The 18,297-nt window shown below is 37.6% G+C and overlaps 1 protein-coding gene across 1 annotated transcript in view; it reads right to left on the bottom strand.

The window, feature by feature from the left end:
- Positions 1-18,297, bottom strand: part of TUBGCP3 (tubulin gamma complex component 3) — a 94,900-nt gene that overhangs the window by 37,062 nt on the left and 39,541 nt on the right. The window contains exons 12-13 of the mRNA XM_079778615.1: positions 5,049-5,159; positions 4,325-4,433 (exon numbers count right to left, since the gene is read on the bottom strand). Of these exons, the coding sequence (XP_079634741.1) occupies positions 4,325-4,433; positions 5,049-5,159 (220 nt within the window). The remainder of the gene's footprint in view (positions 1-4,324; positions 4,434-5,048; positions 5,160-18,297) is intronic.

The raw sequence follows: 18,297 nt of genomic DNA, 5'->3' as shown, positions 1-18,297 counted from the left end.
ATCAACCAAAGACCTTGTATGCATATATGCATAACCCATGGACACAGATAATAGGGTGGTGAAAGCCTGGTGTGTATGTGGCGGGGAGGGCTTAAGGGGGCTAATAGGGGGAAAAGGAGGACATATGTAATACTTTCAACAAGAATTACTAAAAACAAAAGAGAGAAAACAAAAGAAAAATACAAACATACAATGGACTATAACACATCCATTAATAAGAGTAGGATAGATTTTTATGTGCAGATGTGGAACAAACTACAAGCTATACAATTCAATGAGAAAATTCAAAGTACATTAGGCTTCCATGTGTGCATTTATGTACATATGTATAAGTATGTGCTAGAAATAGGGAACTATAAACATAAAAAAATGTATAGGCAAATATTTCTAAATCAATGCATAATAAATTGGAAAGAGAAAGAGAGAGAAAAAGAAGGACCTATTTTAGCATTGCCACTATTCCAATTACACATTAATATGGGAAAAGCAGGGTGCCCACATTGAGGAAAATATACCCTATTTTCTGTAGAAGGGGAAGTATGATGATGCAATAACATGAGGACACTACTCAGTGAGCTGTGTATCTAGTTTAAGGAGGAGAAAGTGTATATTTCTGTTGATCTATGTAGTTTTAAAAATCCAAATGTTTTCTCCCAGAAATGTTTTTACTATACTATTGTTTGAGTCATTAAGGATTTTCATTCCAAAGAAAAAGTTTTAAAAGTTTTAGCCCAAAGTGGCCTAGCACAGTGGTCGGCAAACTCATTAGTCAACAGAGCCAAATATCAACAGTAAAACGATTGAAATTTCTTTTGAGAGACACATTTTTTAAACTAGACTCTCCCAGGCCATGGTATTTTGTGGAAGAGCCACACTCAAGGGGCCAAAGAGCCGCATGTGGCTCGCGAGCCGCAGTTTGCCAACCACGGGCCTAGCGGAAGACATACCATCCAGAGCTTCCCTGTACATTCTTATTCCTTAACTAGGGGCCCAGTGCATGAAATTCATGCACTTGGGAGTGGGGGGTGAGGGTCCCTCAGATCGGCCTGCACCCTCTCACAGTCCGGGAGCCCTCGGGGGATGTCTGACTGCTGCGGAGGCGGGAGAGGCTCCCGCCACCGCTGCTGCGCTAGCCAGTCGTGAGCCCAGCTTCTGGCTGAGCAGCACTCCCACCACAAAGAGGCAGCTCCTGCATTGAGCAGGATCAGGCTGAAACCCAAGGGGCTCCGGATTGCGAGAGGGTGCAGGGCAGGCCGAGGGACCCCACTGGTGCACCATCGGGGCCAGGGAGGGACATGGAGGTTGGCCAGCCAGGGAGGGACCGCAGGAGGGCTCCAGGGTGTGTCCGGCCCGTCTCGCTCAGTCTCGATTGGCCAGACTACTACAGTAAGCTAATCTACCAGTCAGAGTGTCTGCCCCCTGGTGGTCAGTGCACATTATAGCGACTGGTCAACTGGTCAACTGTCTGCCTCCTGGTGGTCAGTGCACGTCATAGCGAGCAGTTGAGTGGCCTTAGCATATCATTAGCATATTATACTTTGATTGGTTGAATGGAAGACCAGACAACCAGACACTTAGTATATTAGGCTTTTATTATATAGAATGATTCAGGCATATCTTATGCTTCCATTTGTAAAAATTTACATTTTTAATACATTCTGAAAGTCTGCCCTAGTGAGTTCTCTAAGATACTGAAAATCACACTGGACTAACAAGTACATGAATTGATGTTCAACATAACTAATCATCAAGAAAAGGCAAATTTCCTGGCCGGTTTGGCTCAGTGGATAGAGCATCAGCCTGTGGACCAAAGGGTCCCTGGTTCGATTCCGATCAAGGGCACATGCCTGGGTCGCATGCTTGATCCCCATTAGGGGGTGTGCAGGAGGCGGCTGATCCATGATTCTCTCCCATTGATGATGTTTCTATCTCCCTCCCTCTCTGAAATCAATAAAAATATATTAAAAAAAAAAAAGAAAAGAAAAGGCAAATTAAACCACAATGAGATACCACTTCACACCTGTTAGAATGGCTGTTATCAGAAAGACAAGAAGTAACAAATGTTGGTGAAGATGTGGAGAAAAGGGAATCCTTGTACACTATTGGTGGAAATGTAAGTTGATTCAGTCACTATGGAAAACAGTATGGAGGTTCCTTAAAAAATAAAAAACAGAACTACCATATGATCTAGTAATTCCATGTCTGGATATTTATCCAAAAGAATTGAAATCAGAATCTCAAAGATTCTGAACCTACACTCCCATGTTCACTGCAACCTTATTTACAATAGCCAAGATATTTACAATTACAACTTAAATGTCCATGACAGATGAATGGGTAAAGAAAATGTAGTATATAGATACAATGGAATATTATTTAGCCTTACAAAAGGCAATTGGCATTTGTGACATGGATGGACCTGAAGGACATTATGCTAAGTGAAATAAGCCAAACACAGAAAGACAAATATTGTACAATATCACTTATATGTAAAATGTAAAATAGTTAAACTCAGAGAAGCAAACCGTAGAACGGTGGTTATCTATACAGTGATCTATATGGTGTCTACAACTAAGAATATTCCTCTCTACTGTATTACATACTTAAAACACTTTATCTGTACATATCAATTCATTTATCACTTTCTTCCTTTTATTATTTTATTCTACTGCAAATCACTTTTTTTAATTTCTGAACTTTTTAATGGCCTCCTACTCCCTCCCCACCAAGGAGTACTCCACTTCTGCTGCCTTTAGTGCCTCAGAACTTTGGTGTTATTGACCTCAGACACCATTTTGCCATCTACAATCCTGCAGGTAATGGTCTTTTGGATTGATTGTATAGAGTTGCTGTTGTCTAGGGTGTCACCCAGATGCAAGCCTTGTCCACAGAACGTGCAAAGATCTGAGCCCTCAGGTCCTCCATGGTCTTGAAATAATGCTCCAGTCTCTGACCTGGGTCCCTCATTCTCAAGGTGTTCCTGGATTTTGCTCTGCAGTCTCCGACTATCAGCCTCCAGGCCTCTCACCTTCTCCAGGTAGGAGGCCAGGTGGTCATTCAGGCATTTCATAACCTCCTTCTTGCTCTGGATGCCCCTGATGCCTGCCAGACCCCCAGCTAACCTGCAGCCAGGCCCTACGACCCCAAATTGCCCCACACGCTGGTGGAATGAGACACAGAGATCTGGGAGCTCAAGTCCCCAGCACCTGCATAGTTGCTGACCCCTCTGCTGGCTGGCTGGGCCCAGTGGCTGAGCAACTGCACGGAGCCCAGGGTCCAGCAGTTTGTAGAGAAGCTGGAACAGGTGCTGAAGCTCATGTTGTTAAGGGAGGAAGGCAAGAAAACAAGACTCAGGTTCAAGCAGCCTCTATTACACATTTAGACTATAAGCTAATGAAAGGCACAGCCATGGAGAATTCATATTATTTCCCCTATAGCTACCACAATGTCATATGAAAAGTAAACTTGAATGAACCAAGATGATAATCTAAATAGCAAATATAGCCAAGACACAAAATACCATGAAATTGTTGAGGCTGAAGCAGGCAGCAATTGGAAAAAATAAAAAACAGCAGTGAATGAGGAATAACCATAAGTCATTTAATGCAGGCAGAAAGATACGTAACATTTTCAATACAATAAACACTTGTAAATCCTTGCTGATTTCTGGATAAGCCTCTGAGTTTCAAAGTGTGGCTAGCATTTTTTCCTTTATATTATTTTGGCATACAGTCACTACATAAAAAAAGTAATGCATGCCTGGCCAGAGTGGCTCAGTTGATTGAATGTCCTGTGCACCAAAAGGGTGCTGGTTCAGCTGTCGAACATGGCACATTTCTGGGATGAAGGGCCGATCCCCGGTTAAAGGCAACTAATGAGTGTTTCTCAATATTTCTTTCTCAAATCAGTGGTTTTTTCTTCTCTCTCTCTCTCTCTCTCTCTCTCTCTCTCTCTCTCTCTCTCTTTCTCTCTCTCTCTCTCTCCATCTCTCCATCCCTCCCTCCCTCTTTTCTTCCCTCGCTACCTTCCCCTCTCTAAGCATGCCCTCTGGTGAGGATTAAAAAATAGTAAGAGTAAAACAGTTTATACCTATTCCACCACTTTTGTTTAGCTGTATAAAAAGGGGAGCAACATTTAAATAGTAATAAACATTTTATACGCATTATATGTGTATTAAGGTATTTTTAGATAATAATTTGGAAAATGTGTTAGTCCTATTGAACAAAAAATATTTCAAGCAATATATATTATCATTATCATCATCACCACCACCGCCATCATCACAATCCCACCACCATCACCACAACCACCACCATCATCCTACCATCTTGGGGTGATTCTGCAGACTTGGTCACAGCTATCATCTTTGTAGTGGGTGTCTGGTCATGACAAACCTGGTGCAGGAAATTTATTGATTTTCCTATCAAAAGAACCTAAAAAAGGAAAATATCCTAGAGTCACCTTTATATAAAATTAAAATGGTCAATCATCCAACTATAACAAATATTCTTAAGAAATAAATTAACTACTGATTAAAAATTAAATAACAAGAACATGTGGGATGGTATGAAGTGAATTCTAGGAACTGAAAAGACGTTATTAACAAACACATATTATGTTGATGTATCCAATTAATATATACTTTCAAGAATGCTAATCCTAATCTAATGAACAAAATAACTGATGAACAAAATAGATCCAGAGACATAGAAACATGAAACAGACCGATGAATCTCAGAGGGAAGGCTGGGGTGGGTGAGTGGGGAGAGATTAACCCAAGAACTTATATGCATATATGCATAATCTATGGACCCAGATAATAGTGTGATGAAGTCGTGGGGGATGGGGGGTTCCAGGTGGAAAGGGTTAATGAGGGGGAAAAAGGGAGGGTACATCTGTAATGTTTTCAACAATAAAGATAAATTTTTTTTTAAAGAATGCTAATCCTAAAATGCAACAAAATTTTAACTGAAGATTAATTTTGTCACACGATCCAGGTAGAAATAGCATTAAAATATCAAAATCCCAAAAATCTCTTCTAATCCTACCTTCCTAGATTGATCCATCGTAATAAATGAAGGAATCATTGACTTCCTTAAAGTGTACTTGTCATGCCACAGTCGATCTGTTTTAACTGTAGGATCTGATGCTACAAAAAACTGAAAACAAAGAGGCATTGAAACATTAAAAAGCAATATGCATGGCAAAATATTATCAAACAACAATATCAAAGAATGTCATTCTAGAAAGCAAAGTTCTCCAGATGCAGGGAAACTTAGCATTTATATACTAAAATTTGTTTTAAAAAGCATTTTGGATAGATGTCCCCAAATGTAATCACATATTTTCCAGACTTTTAAAACCAAAGTATAACAAGAACAAGTTAAGCTCTTTCTTGAAGACTCATGATTTTCATTATTTTCATCAATTATGGCCTCTATTGTGCAACATCGAAGATCTACTAGTAAGTATGAGGACTACTGAATCCGTTTCGGACCTTAGTAAAAACATACCGACTACTAGAGCTGTTTGAATATTCAATTCATGCCTGCTTCATGGTTTTTCCGTCTGTTACTTCCATCTACTCAGCTGTTTCTCCTTCTACCAGTGAGCCAGCCCTCTGTGGCTCTCTCTTGCAGAGCCCCGGAGTCTAGGCTAACATACTCTGCTCAGACTGCTCAGAGGTGCCTAGGCTAACATACTCTGCTCAGACTGTCGGCTACAGGCCAACCATGACATAGGGAAATGGCCAGCACCAGTGTACCTAATGACACAACAGGAAGTGACTTTCCCCTGTAGCTCTGCCCAAGAACCACCCATGCTGAGAAGCTTGTCCCGTCTACTACGCTTCTTACATTTGCTTCCCCAACAAACCAGCCTGATAGTTGACATCAGAAAAAAACAAGGAATGGTAAGGAGAAAACTAAATTGCTATCATTTCCAGTTCGTTTGCTATTCCAATGAGGCCATTCTCATTTTTAGTCATATATCCTAATAGACTTGTGCTTTTATTTCTATAAACTCAATTTTTTAAATATATTTTATAGATTTTTTACAGAGAGGAAGGGAGAGGGATAGATTTAGAAACATCGATGAGAGAGAAACATCGATCAGCTGCCTCCTGCACACTCCCTACTGGGTATGTGGCCGCAACCAAGGTACATGCCCTTGATCGGAATCGAACCTGGAGCCCTTGAGTCCACAGGCCGATGCTCTATCCACTGAGCCAAACAGGTCAGGGCTAAACTCAATTTCTAATAGCAGAACTGGTGAGTCAAATATTTATTTTTTATAGATGCCAATTTCCTTTCCAAATAGCTGTCGATTAATATTCTTACCAGCAGGATACTCGATATCCTGCATCCTTGCTCATTTAGATTTTGCCAATCAGTTAAGCAAAATCATGGTTGCTTATACTGCAATTTTACTGACAACAAAAGGAGTTGGGAATGTTTTCACAATGCTGATTGCCAGTTGCTTTTCTTCTCTTGTGAATTCTTTTTAGATCCTTGACCTATTGTCTTTTTCTTAGCAACAGACTGTTATATTAGGTACTAGAGGCCCAGTGCATGAAATTCCTACACTGCAAGGGCTCCCCTCTCACAGTCCGGGAGCCCTCGGGGGATGTCCAATTGATGGCTTAGCGCTGCCACCACCGCTGCGCTCACTAGCCATGAGCCTGGCTTAGGGCTTCTGGCTGAGTGGCGCTCCCCGTGAGAGCGCATTGATCACCAGGGGCAGCTCCTGGGTTGAGCGTCTGCCCTCTGGTGGTCAGTGCACCTCATAGCGACCGGTTGTTCCACCGTTCAGTCGATTTGCATATTAGCCTTTATTATAGAGGATGGTGACCGTTTGTGAATCATTAAGTATTACAAATTTAATTTTTCTAAGTTAATTATTTGCCATTGTTTATGTTTTGTTCTACTTTTGTGTTTTGTAGGTAAATGTCTTCCTTTATAGCTTCTGAGTTTCCTGTCTTCCTAAAATCTTCCCATTCCCAGATTACAGAATATTCTCCCTTATTTTCTTTTAGTATTCCAATTGTGTTTTTATTATTTAGATCTTTCTTTCCTTCAAACTTTATCTTAGATAAAATGTGATAAAGGGATCTGTGTTTCCTTCTAGACCAGTGATGGCGAACCTATGACAGGCGTGTCAGCACTGACACGCGTAGCCGTTTCTGATGACATGTGGCCGCAATGAAACATTTGCTGCTCCTGACTGAGGATGAAACATTTGCGAAATAATGTTTTTTCCTCAAAGTGACACACTGACCTGAGTTATGCTCAGTTTTTTGGCGAAGTTTGACACACCAAGCTCAAAAGGTTGCCCATCACTGTACTAGACAGAATTTTCTCTTTAATGGCTAGGTCAGCAACTTTTACTTAATACACCATCCTTTTCTCTGAGCTAGGAATGTCTCATCAGAAATTATCATTATATCAATATGTCTCATCAGAAATTATCATTATATCAATGTCTCATCAGAAATTATCATTATATCAATAAATTAAAAGGGGGAAATTTGACTATATCAAGAGATCAAGAGGAGAAATTTGATAATGTTTTTATTTACCATCCTCCAGTGGTGACCAATTAGCTTTTTGTTTTATCATCATGAACATGAATTTACATATATCTGGAGTTTCAATCCATTAGTTATTATCCTGATTGGGATGATGGGAGCATCTTCAAGCTGGTTCCTGAGTTCTTCAGACTTCACCTGAGTTGTCTTCCTTGCTTCTGGTTTAGAAGGTGCTCTTGGCTCATCTTGTTTGTTTCTACACCAGACCTAGATTCAGTCAATTTTCCAAAGAGCTCTAGTTCCTTTTAAGAAGAAATGGCATTTGGACCACAACCTGTTGCAGTTGGAAGCTGGAGAATTTGAGGCTCAGCACTGGCTATGCTATACATGGCGGTTTGATTCCCCAAGCAGACTATAAATCCATTTAAGTCATAACATATCCAAAGTGCCTTTTTGGTGATACTTAATAAATTCCAAATCACAAACACGTAAACACACAAACCTGACTAGGAAGGTGTGTCCACAGATACTAAGTGGATTTAAATAATTTTTAAATGTTTTTATTATTTTCATAGCAATAAAAAATTAATGGTTTCCTTGCAAAATTTAAATAACCAAAGTTAACCCAAGAAAAAGGAGAAGGGAGACTCTAAAAAGAGCAATATGTTTAGATGTTATCACTAAGGCATTTAAAACCCAGACTTTTAAAACTGAAGTATAATAAAAACAAATTAGAGCCTACTTTTTAAGTTATCATTCTTATGTTATTTAAAGTATTCCAAATCACAGAAAAATGTACAGAATGCTACAGTTTATGAATCCAATATAACACTAGCAAAATCTGATAAAATACCCAAAATGGAACTATAGGTCAGTTTCATTTGCGAATATAGATGAAATTCTGAATAAATTATCATCCTTGCACTACTGGGATAATATTTTTGGTCAGGGCACAAGCAAGGAAATATATAATGAATTATAAAATATTACTATGTAGTCATTTAAAATTAAGTTTGTTCTTTTTTAAAATATATTTTTATTGATTTCAGAGAGGAAGGGAGAGAAAGATAGAAACATCAATGGTGAGAGAGAATCATTGATCGGCTGCCTCCTGTGCACCCCCTACTGGGGATCAAGCCTGCAACCCGGACATGTGTCCTGACCTCCTGGTTCATAGGTCAATGCTCAACCACTGAGCCATGCCAGCCGGACTAAAATTTGTTCTTAACTATCATAAACACTACTGAGAACCAGATAACAAGTACAGATCTTTTTCCCAGAAAAAAATGCATATATCCACAAAAACATATAATCCTATGTACTACTCAGGAGTTTCAGAGATTACATTTGAAGACTTGGTATAAAAGAATAATACTTAATGGCATGAAATTAATTCCATTATTTACTTCATGTAAAAAAGTTTACAAAATGCTATACATGGTATGATACACACAGAAATATATAAGTAAAACTAGAAAAAGGAATATATACAAATATTAACAGAGGTTATCTGTTTATCATGAGATTACTAATAAATTTTAATTTTCTACTGTTTAGATGCTCAAAAATTTTGTAACTGCACAAATACTTTTAAATTATAAAAAAATATTGTTTAAAAAAATGGAGTAATTCAAGCCAACAAGTAAACATATGATACCAGTAGGAATTTTTTTAGTAACTACAATTTCCCAGGGTAACCAACTAAAAAAGATGTTTCTTCTGTTGACACAAATCGAATACAAAAGGGTAAATATTTAAGGAAACAGAATTTTTAATGATGTCAAAGTCTTATATTTGATCCTTGTAAGTTAGGGCTAGATGGTATAACTTTTGTACAGTCTCTATTATAAGTAGGCATTTGAATAAATGCCAACATTTTTATGACCACAATTAGATCGCTACATTTATTTTCAATTCAAATTTCTTATCATTAGGCACTAATTTAAATTACTAAAGTATTTATTGATCTTTATCTTTTAATTTATATCCCCTTTCTAATTTTAAACACATAATGATGTTTTTGCAGGATAAACAATACTACTATAATGGGATTATCATCACTTTAACATACTTAAATTATCCATATACTTAAATATAAACATGTTATAATCCCACTAGGAGTACTAATCTAAAAGGTTACTCAATCACCATGCAATGACAGCTCTGCAGCTTGCCATTCAACAGATTAATTACATATAAAGTGTATTTACCTGTTATTCAGTTAGACAGAAGAGCTAGTTTCTACAGACAACACACCAATTTATCCTGAGAGTTGGAGTGCAGCAGGATTTTTATCAGTATGAACAATAAGAAAATTTAATTTAAAAGATAAAAACCTCAGACAATTCTGTCTTCTTTAGAAGTTATGAAAGCATCACTTCATCTGAGGGCAAAGTAGCATGCAATTACTCTACTAGCAAACATCTAGTAGCAAACACTGAGAGGAATAGGTACATCTTAGAATTTAATTAATCCTGTGAAAAATATATAGTTATAGAGGAAAAATCAAGGTCAGAATATAATTGCAATATGCTTTTATTTTATTGATGCATTTTCCACTCAAGGTTCTTTAATTTTCAGCATTATGTCAAACACAGAAAGAACTGAGGGGAAAAATAAAACATAATTGTACCACGATTTCTCATTAACTGTTGGACAAATGCCAAGGCCTCCCTACTAAAAACAGAAGTGAAGAGGGTAATTTTCTTAGCAAGCAACTTAGTTTCTAAGAACCAGATCCATTAATACAGACCACAAAAGACCCAACTTCAATCTGTCAATCCTGCAGGCAAATACCAAGAGATCCACACCTAGAGAAGCTAAAATGGCTCTGAACCAGAGGAAGCCTGAAAAGGAAATTGACAAGGTAAACTGATAAATTACACTAGTTCAGTGGTGGAGCACAAAAGGACCAAAACAATAAAATATGTATATGGGAAACCTTTAAATTTCAATAATTATCAGCAAAAGTATAAAAGGAACAAAATAATGAGAGCTGAATGGGTTCACAGAGATAGATAATCCCAAAAGCAGTCCTTACATTATGTATAGTTCACTGACCTTCTAATTCAAGGATGGAGATTAGAGCATTTAAGTAAACATTTGAAGCAATATAGAAATTTTTCAAATTTTGAAAGCAAGAGATCATACTTTTAATTTTTCTCTTCTTTTCCTGCTCCTGATAGAGGCCCCTGTCCTATACAGCTCTGCCAAGTTTATTCAAAAGGCAATAATCTATCTATATAAAACGCTAATATGCAAATCGACCGAACATCAGAATGACCGGCAGAACGACCGGTTGCTATGACATGGACTGACCATTAGGGGGCAGACACTCAACACAGGAGCTGCCCCCAGGCCGCAGGCCCCGACCAGCACCAGTCACCCTGCAGAGGAAGGCAACTGGCGGCAGCGGCAGGGGGCAGGGCCGGCGAGCAGGCGGAGCCAGGCCAGCCAAGGCAGATGCAATTGGGAGCCCCGATCACCCCGCCATCACCCCACAGATCGGCCCTGATTACTGGCCATGCCTAGGGACCCTACCTGTGCACAAATTTCATGCACCGGGCCTCTAGTAATAGTAATAATAATAATAATAAAAAATTAACACTGAGCTATCTTGTTTTTGCCTTGAACATATTGGCATATTTATTTACCTCACTCTTATTATCAGGGAGAGAACCAAGATAAGCTACTAAAAAGCCTAACAAAAACAAAAGAAAATTGGTTTTCTTCTACAGTGTTACCCTTAAAAAGCCAAAAATAATAGAAACCTCTCCCCAAATGCTGAAAGTATTTTCTACACTAATCATTCAGGAGATCTGTAAATTCTTAAGCCTTCTATTTTTGCCTGCCTTTGCATTTTATACAAGAAAAATAAAAGTTGGACACCAGTCACTGTACCACTGGGCGAGGGAATCATATATTTTTAACAATTAAAAGTAAAATCCTAACTAGTGGACCGAGAGGCCAATTTTAATGATGCCAAACCAGAAAGAGCAATGCTCACAGGCCCCCTGGAAGTTTTTATTTCAGGTAAAAGAGCAAAAACTCATCCTTGGGTTGCAAATCAGCCAAACCCGGGAGCAGTTAAGGCAGGACAATGAGCATCACTCAGAAGCAGGAAGGGAAGAGAAAGCCTCTCCTGGAAACAGGTAACCTTGGGCATTTGAAAGAGCTTCCCAGGGCAACAGCAACAAAGCTACTTACACCTCAAGTGAACTCTGAATAGCCATCATAGAGAGCCTAATGCAGGAAAGTTACTGAGGAATGCACAGCTGGGCCACAGAGAAAGAAGGTCCAAGAAGCCTGACAAAAACAGACAAGGGCAGAGATGGTTCCCAGTCCCACATGTGACTGGCACCAGTTCCAAGGCAGGAAACCTAGAGATGGATGTTGACATTCACACCTGTGATAATTCTGCAGAAAACTAGCTCCATTCACCCTAGCTGATTTGGCTCAGTAGATAAAGTGTTAGCCTGCAGACTGAAGGGTCTCAGGTTCAATTCTGGTCAAGGGTATGATCCCCGGTAGAGGGTGTGCAGGAGGCAGCCGATTAATGATTCTCTCTCATCATGGATGTTTCTATCTCTCCCTTTCCCTTTCTCTCTGAAATGAATAAAAAATATACATTAAGAAAAAAGAAAAAAAAAAACTAGCTCCATTCCATGGTGTCAGGGCCAGTTCGAGACATTTATTTACATTTTTTTCTAACTGAGGGTTTCTGGACTTGTAGCCCACAAACACAGAATGCAGAGAGGTCTGTGACTAGGAAGTTCATTACACCTTATTTGCACTATCATCTATCTGAAATTTGGCTTTTCCTTCAAATAACAAGCCACAGTTCCTGTGACTCTGTCACCAACAGAAAAAATGTATTTCTACATCGCATGTTAAGTAGTTGCACATACCTTAAAATAGCCACTAAGCATTCTCATTGAATGTTAATAAAAACACACATCCAGCCCTAGCTGCTTTGGCTCAATGGATAGAGCGTAGGCCTGCGGACTTGGGGGCATGCAGGAAGCAGCCGGTCAATGATTCTCTCTCATCATTGGTGTTTCCATCTCTCCCTCTCCCTTCCTCTCTGAAATCAACAAAAATATATTTTAAAAAACACACACATCCATTACTATATTACTAATTTAATATTAAGTTTAGAAACACTAGGTAAAAGAAGTTCTTTACTATAGAATTTCTCTAGTATGCACTGTTTCCTATAATTGACACTTTTTTTCTCTCACAGAAAAACTCCCAAGAAAAGTTTCTATAAATGATTGCTGCTGTGGAATGAGGCGGCACTCTGAATTCCTCTCCCTTTTGTAACCCTCAATCTCTGGGGAAAATTCTGCAGATGTCCCACTCAAGTCTGCCTGGTGCTGCAAGATCAGAAGGTGGGCGTACCAGGTCAAGCATTGCCACATATCACAAACACCATGGAGACTTGGAAATTCTTAAACTCCCTACGAGGCTCCCAAGTGTGGATCAAAGGGACATGCAGATTCAGAACCACTGAGCTCTACTTAGGCACAGATACTACATGGTGGATAACAAGGAACTCCTTTAACCAGCAATGAGGCAGAAGACTAAGCAAATGAACCAGAAAGTTCAATCTTAGGAGCCAGATGGAGCTAGCACCCCTTCACATAATATAAAGGTCACCATTTTAACATGTGTAATTCAATATAGTTTTTAATATTATTCACAATGTGCTTGTGCAACCATCAGCACTAATTCCAGAACATTTTCACCACCCAAAGAGAAACTCCATACTCATTAAGCTGTGATTTCCCCTACCCCTTTCCCCTACAACCCTGACAACACTAATCTACTTTGTCTCTAACAATTCTCCTGTTCTGCACATTTCCTATCAATGAAATTATACAATGTGACCTGGCTTATTTCACTTAGCCTAATATTTTCAGGATCCATCCATGTAGCAGAACATGTTGAAATTTCATTCCTTTTTGAGGCTGAATAATATTCCACTGTATAGATATACATTTTGCTTACCCATTTATCAATTGACGAGTACTAGCGTTGTTTGTACTTCCTATTATAAATAATACTGTGAATATTCATGCATATGTTTTTATATGAATACTAGAGACCCAGTGCACAAATTCATGCATGGTGGGGTCCCTCAGTCTGGCCAGCGGTTGGGGCCAATCGGAGCCATCTTGCCCAGTCCAGGGGGAGGGACCGTGGGAGGTTGGCCGGCCAGGAGGAGGGACTGCTGCCCCCTGGTGGTAGTGTGCATCATAGCTACCGGCCAGTTGTCTGGTCATAACGATTGCTTAGGCTTTTATATATAGAGAGATAGATGTTTTCATTTGTTTACCTTTTTGAAGAACTGCCAAACTCTTTTCTTCAGTGACTATACCATTTTATATTCCCACCAGCAATGTATGAGGGTTCCAAATTCTCCAAATCCTAATGGACAATTGTTTTGCTTTGTATTTTTAATACCATCCCAGTGAGTGTGATGTGGTATCTAACTGAAGTTTTGAGTTACATTTCCTTGAGGACTAATAATGATCAGAATTTTTTCCTGTGTTTACTGGTCACTTGTATATCTTCTTTGGAAAAATATCTGCAAGTGCTTTGCTTATTTTTTAATTGGGTTATCTTTTTGTTGTCAAGTAATAATAGTTCTTTACATATTCTGGATACTAGGCCCTTACCATTCGAGATTTGTAAATATTTCCTCCTATTCTGTGGGTTCTTTGTACTTTCTCAATCATGTACTCTGATGTACATACGTTTTTAAATATGATAAACTTTATTATTTTCTATTGTTGCTCATGTTTTTGGTGATATATTTTAAAACTATTGCCTAATCCACAGTCACAAAGATTTATATGTATATTTACTTCTTAAAGTTTTATAGCTTTAGATGTATGATCTATTTTGAGTTAATTTTTAATACGTGGAATGCAACTGAGGTCCTAAGTCATTCTTTTAATGTGGATATCCAGTTGTCCCAGCACCATTTGTTGAAAAGACAATTCTTTCTCCATTGAGTGATCTTGGACATTTATTGAAAACCAAGTCCACAAAAATGAATGAGTTTATTTCTCATTAGACTCTCAATTCTACTCGATCTACCAGTCTATAGTTATGCCAGTACCATACTGTTTTGATTAGTTTGCATTTTAATATATTTGAAACCAGAAAGTGTGAGTCCTTCAACTTTGTTCTTTTTGTTCCAGAGTATGTTGGCTATTTGGGGCTCTGTGACCTTCCATACCAATTTGAGAATCAGATTTTCCATTTCTGCAATAAAGGCCATTGGAATTTTGACATTACATTAAATCAAAAGTAATGAAGTAAAAAAGTTTTTCCATTTCTTAGGTCTTCTTTCCTTTCGATGATGTTTTGTAGTGTTCAGCATACAAATCTTATACTTCCTTGGTTATATTTTTGCTTAGTATTTTATTGGCTTTTATTTCTATTCTGAGGAAGAGTTTGAGAAGGATTAATGTTAGGTCTTGAGATATTTAGTAGAATTCACTAGAGAAGCCATCTGATTCTGGGCTCTTCTTTATTGCAAAATTTTTTTAGATTATTGGTTCAATCTCTTTACTTGTTATATAGATCTATTCACAATTTCTATTTCTTCATTAGTCACTTTTGAGAGCTAATTTCTAGAAATTCTCTCAGGTTTTATTTATCTGGAAATATCTTCATATCTCCTTTACCATTTTGAAAGACAGTTTTTGTAGACTACAAAATTCCTAAATAACAGCCTTTTTCTCTCAGCATTTTGAATATATCATACTACTGCCTTCTAGCCTCTGTGGATTCTTTGAGAAATCAGCTGTTAAATATAATAGAGGATCATTTCTATATGAGTTTTCCTCACTTGAGGTTTTTCAAGATTTTCTCTTTGTTTTTGTCTTTCTAGTTTGCCTATAAGGTGTCTTACTGTGGATCTTTTTTAGTTTATCCTACTTTGAGTTTGTTCAGGTTAAGGTCTTTCATCAAATTTCAGTACCACAGGAGTTCTGATAGGCTCTTTTCATCTCCCCACCCTTTTTTTCTGTTCCACAGACTGGATAGTCTTAATCTATTTTCAAATTGCTTATTTTCTTCTTTCTGTTTGAATCCCACGAATCCTGCTGTTGAGCCCCATGAACAATTTTTTTCATTTCAGTTATTGTACTTTTCAACTCTAAAATTTCTATTTGGTTCCTTTTTTACTATCTGCTTATTCATATTTTATGTTTTCTTTGTTCTAGAAAGGAGCAATTTTTATGCAAATACTAAATAAACTACTATTAAATCGGTGGTTATAAAGCTCATGTATACCATTTTCGAGTTAACTATACATATACTTGAAGAAAACTGATTTTACAACCAAGTTATACTCATTGTGCAGATTAAGAAAAAGTTAATCCATGTAGAAACTGAAGAAAAAATAATTCCCAAATTTTAATTACATAAGGATCAAACACAGAATGCAATTGTCTAAACTACCAAATTATTATGGTAAACATATGATTTAAAATAAATTAAAGAGAACCCAAAATAAATTAAAGAGACTTAAATGAATATTTATAAATTTAGTGTTCAACAGAAAACACACAAGTCAGAGAACAATGAAAATAAAAGAAAGGCCACTGACATCTTAGGGCCACTGGATATTCAAATTATATGCAATGTTTTTCTTATATTATGAGCAGATAACACATTGCATGAATACTATTTGCCTGACTGAATACACACACACACAAAAATCCCATGAAATAGGCACTACTATTCTGCACATATGAAAAATGCAGAAGGTAAAGCCAAGAGAAGCTAAATTACTCATTCAGAATACAGAGCCATTAGAAACTAAAGGTGAAAGTCAAACCCAAGTCATATGATTCCAGAACCTGAGCTCTTAAGCTCTACCCCACAGAAATAAAGCAGATGAGTTACAAGACACTGTTAAGTGGTAAAGCCCAATGGCATAGCAGAACTAAACAATACAAGCCCATCACAAAGAACATAAAATATATTGTCAAGAAGGATTAACTTTAGCTCTATCAATCACAATGAATTTTTTAAAATCCTACAAGCAAAACTAGTAAACAGTAACATCTGAGGTATAACACTAGCAAATTAAAAATTTACAAATCTTTCGCCCTAGCTTTTAGGTTTGGCTCATTGGATAGAGCATCAGCCTGTGGACTGAGGGGTCCCAGGTTCGATTCCAGTCAAGGGCAAATGCCCAGGCTGTGAGCTCGAGCCCCAGTGGAGGGTGTGCAGGAAGCAGCTGATCAATTATTCTCTGTCATCATTGATGCTTCTATCTCTCTCTCCCTCTCCCTTCCCCCTGAAATCAATAAAAACATATTTTAAAAAATAAAAATTTACAAATCTCTAATTTCCTAAAGTCCCATTTAAACTCAAACCCCAAGTATGAATACCACTAAACATAGAATCTTTAAAAAAAGATAAATTTATTGTAGTAAAATATTAGCATTCAGGTAATCTGAGGAAAGCGTACCTGGGAATGTTTTTTATAATTCTTCCAACATTTCCAGAAGTCTATAAATAAAAACATCTAAAAATAAATAACTTTATCAATGAGGAAAGCTCTGAGATAAGTTTGTTACATGATCATTTGAGCTACTAATGCTAATATTGCATTCAACAGTCATAAATACTTATTTTGTATTTTATATTTAATAAAACCTGAAACTTTGCCTTATACATGTTCTATGAAACAAGACTTCTTAAAAAAAAAAAGTACACCAAATTTAAGCTATACTAGTCTTAAAAAGAGTCTGTTTTACCTCAGTGAACTAATGTTCAGAAATAGTACAGAAAAAGTCCAGAAGAAAATCAATTTTGGAAGTTTGTGTCCAATTTTCTACATTTTCCATCAACTTGAGTCCCATAATTACTATCAACAAAATAAATAAATAAATAAGGCTGAATAACACACAAGGCAGATAATCAATAAAAAACTGGTGGTACTTTTAAAACTCTTTTAAAAACACAGATGTTTCTAATGAATTAGTAATATAATTAAGGACTACTTTAAAAATCTGGTTGCTAGAAAATACAAATTAAATTATTCTCAAGAAGAAAGACAAAAGTAGAAATTAGGCACTGAACTTTAAAAAGATAATAAGCCAGTTGTGGCTTTAATTTTTGTTTTAATTGGTAGCACTATATATCTCAGACAATTCCCAAGCCAACCTCTGAGGAAAACCAGGTTCATCAAGTTAACTGATCAGCAGCTATTTAAAAAGTTCATAGCACCCCAAATTCATATTATAAAGTAACATATTAATTATTGGATGAGGGAGGGATTAGAATATATTTTTTATTAAATAAAAGGTACAATTTTTCATCCTTTAACAATTTTAGAAGGCTGACTGAAAAGATTATTTATTTTAATTATATAGGTATAATTTTAATGGGTGATAAACAGATAAGCCTCACAACTGAAACTAGTAATGTACAGTATTTCCTTTATGGTTTTTAAGTTGGTCAAGTTATTTCTCACAAACTTACATAGTAAGCATAGCTCATCATATACAAATCTATATAGATAAACGGCTAATATACAAAGTGTCCCCTCAAGAGTTCCACCAGGAGACTGGGAGTTCGATCGCTCGCTATGACGTGTGCTCACCACCAGGGGGGCAGCGAGGAACGAAGGAAGGCCCCAGCCGGTGGTCAGCAGCTGGGGAAGGGAGGCCCCAGCCGGCAGCCAGAAGGCCCCGATCGTCCCTGATTGCCGGCCAGGCCTAGGGACCCTACCCATGCACGAATTT

Source organism: Cnephaeus nilssonii, assembly GCF_951640355.1.
Source record: "Cnephaeus nilssonii genome assembly, chromosome: 8".
In the NCBI taxonomy this organism is placed as follows: Eukaryota; Metazoa; Chordata; class Mammalia; order Chiroptera; family Vespertilionidae; genus Cnephaeus; species Cnephaeus nilssonii.
Note: the sequence above shows the minus strand (reverse complement) of the source record. Positions and strands in the feature narration are given on the sequence as shown.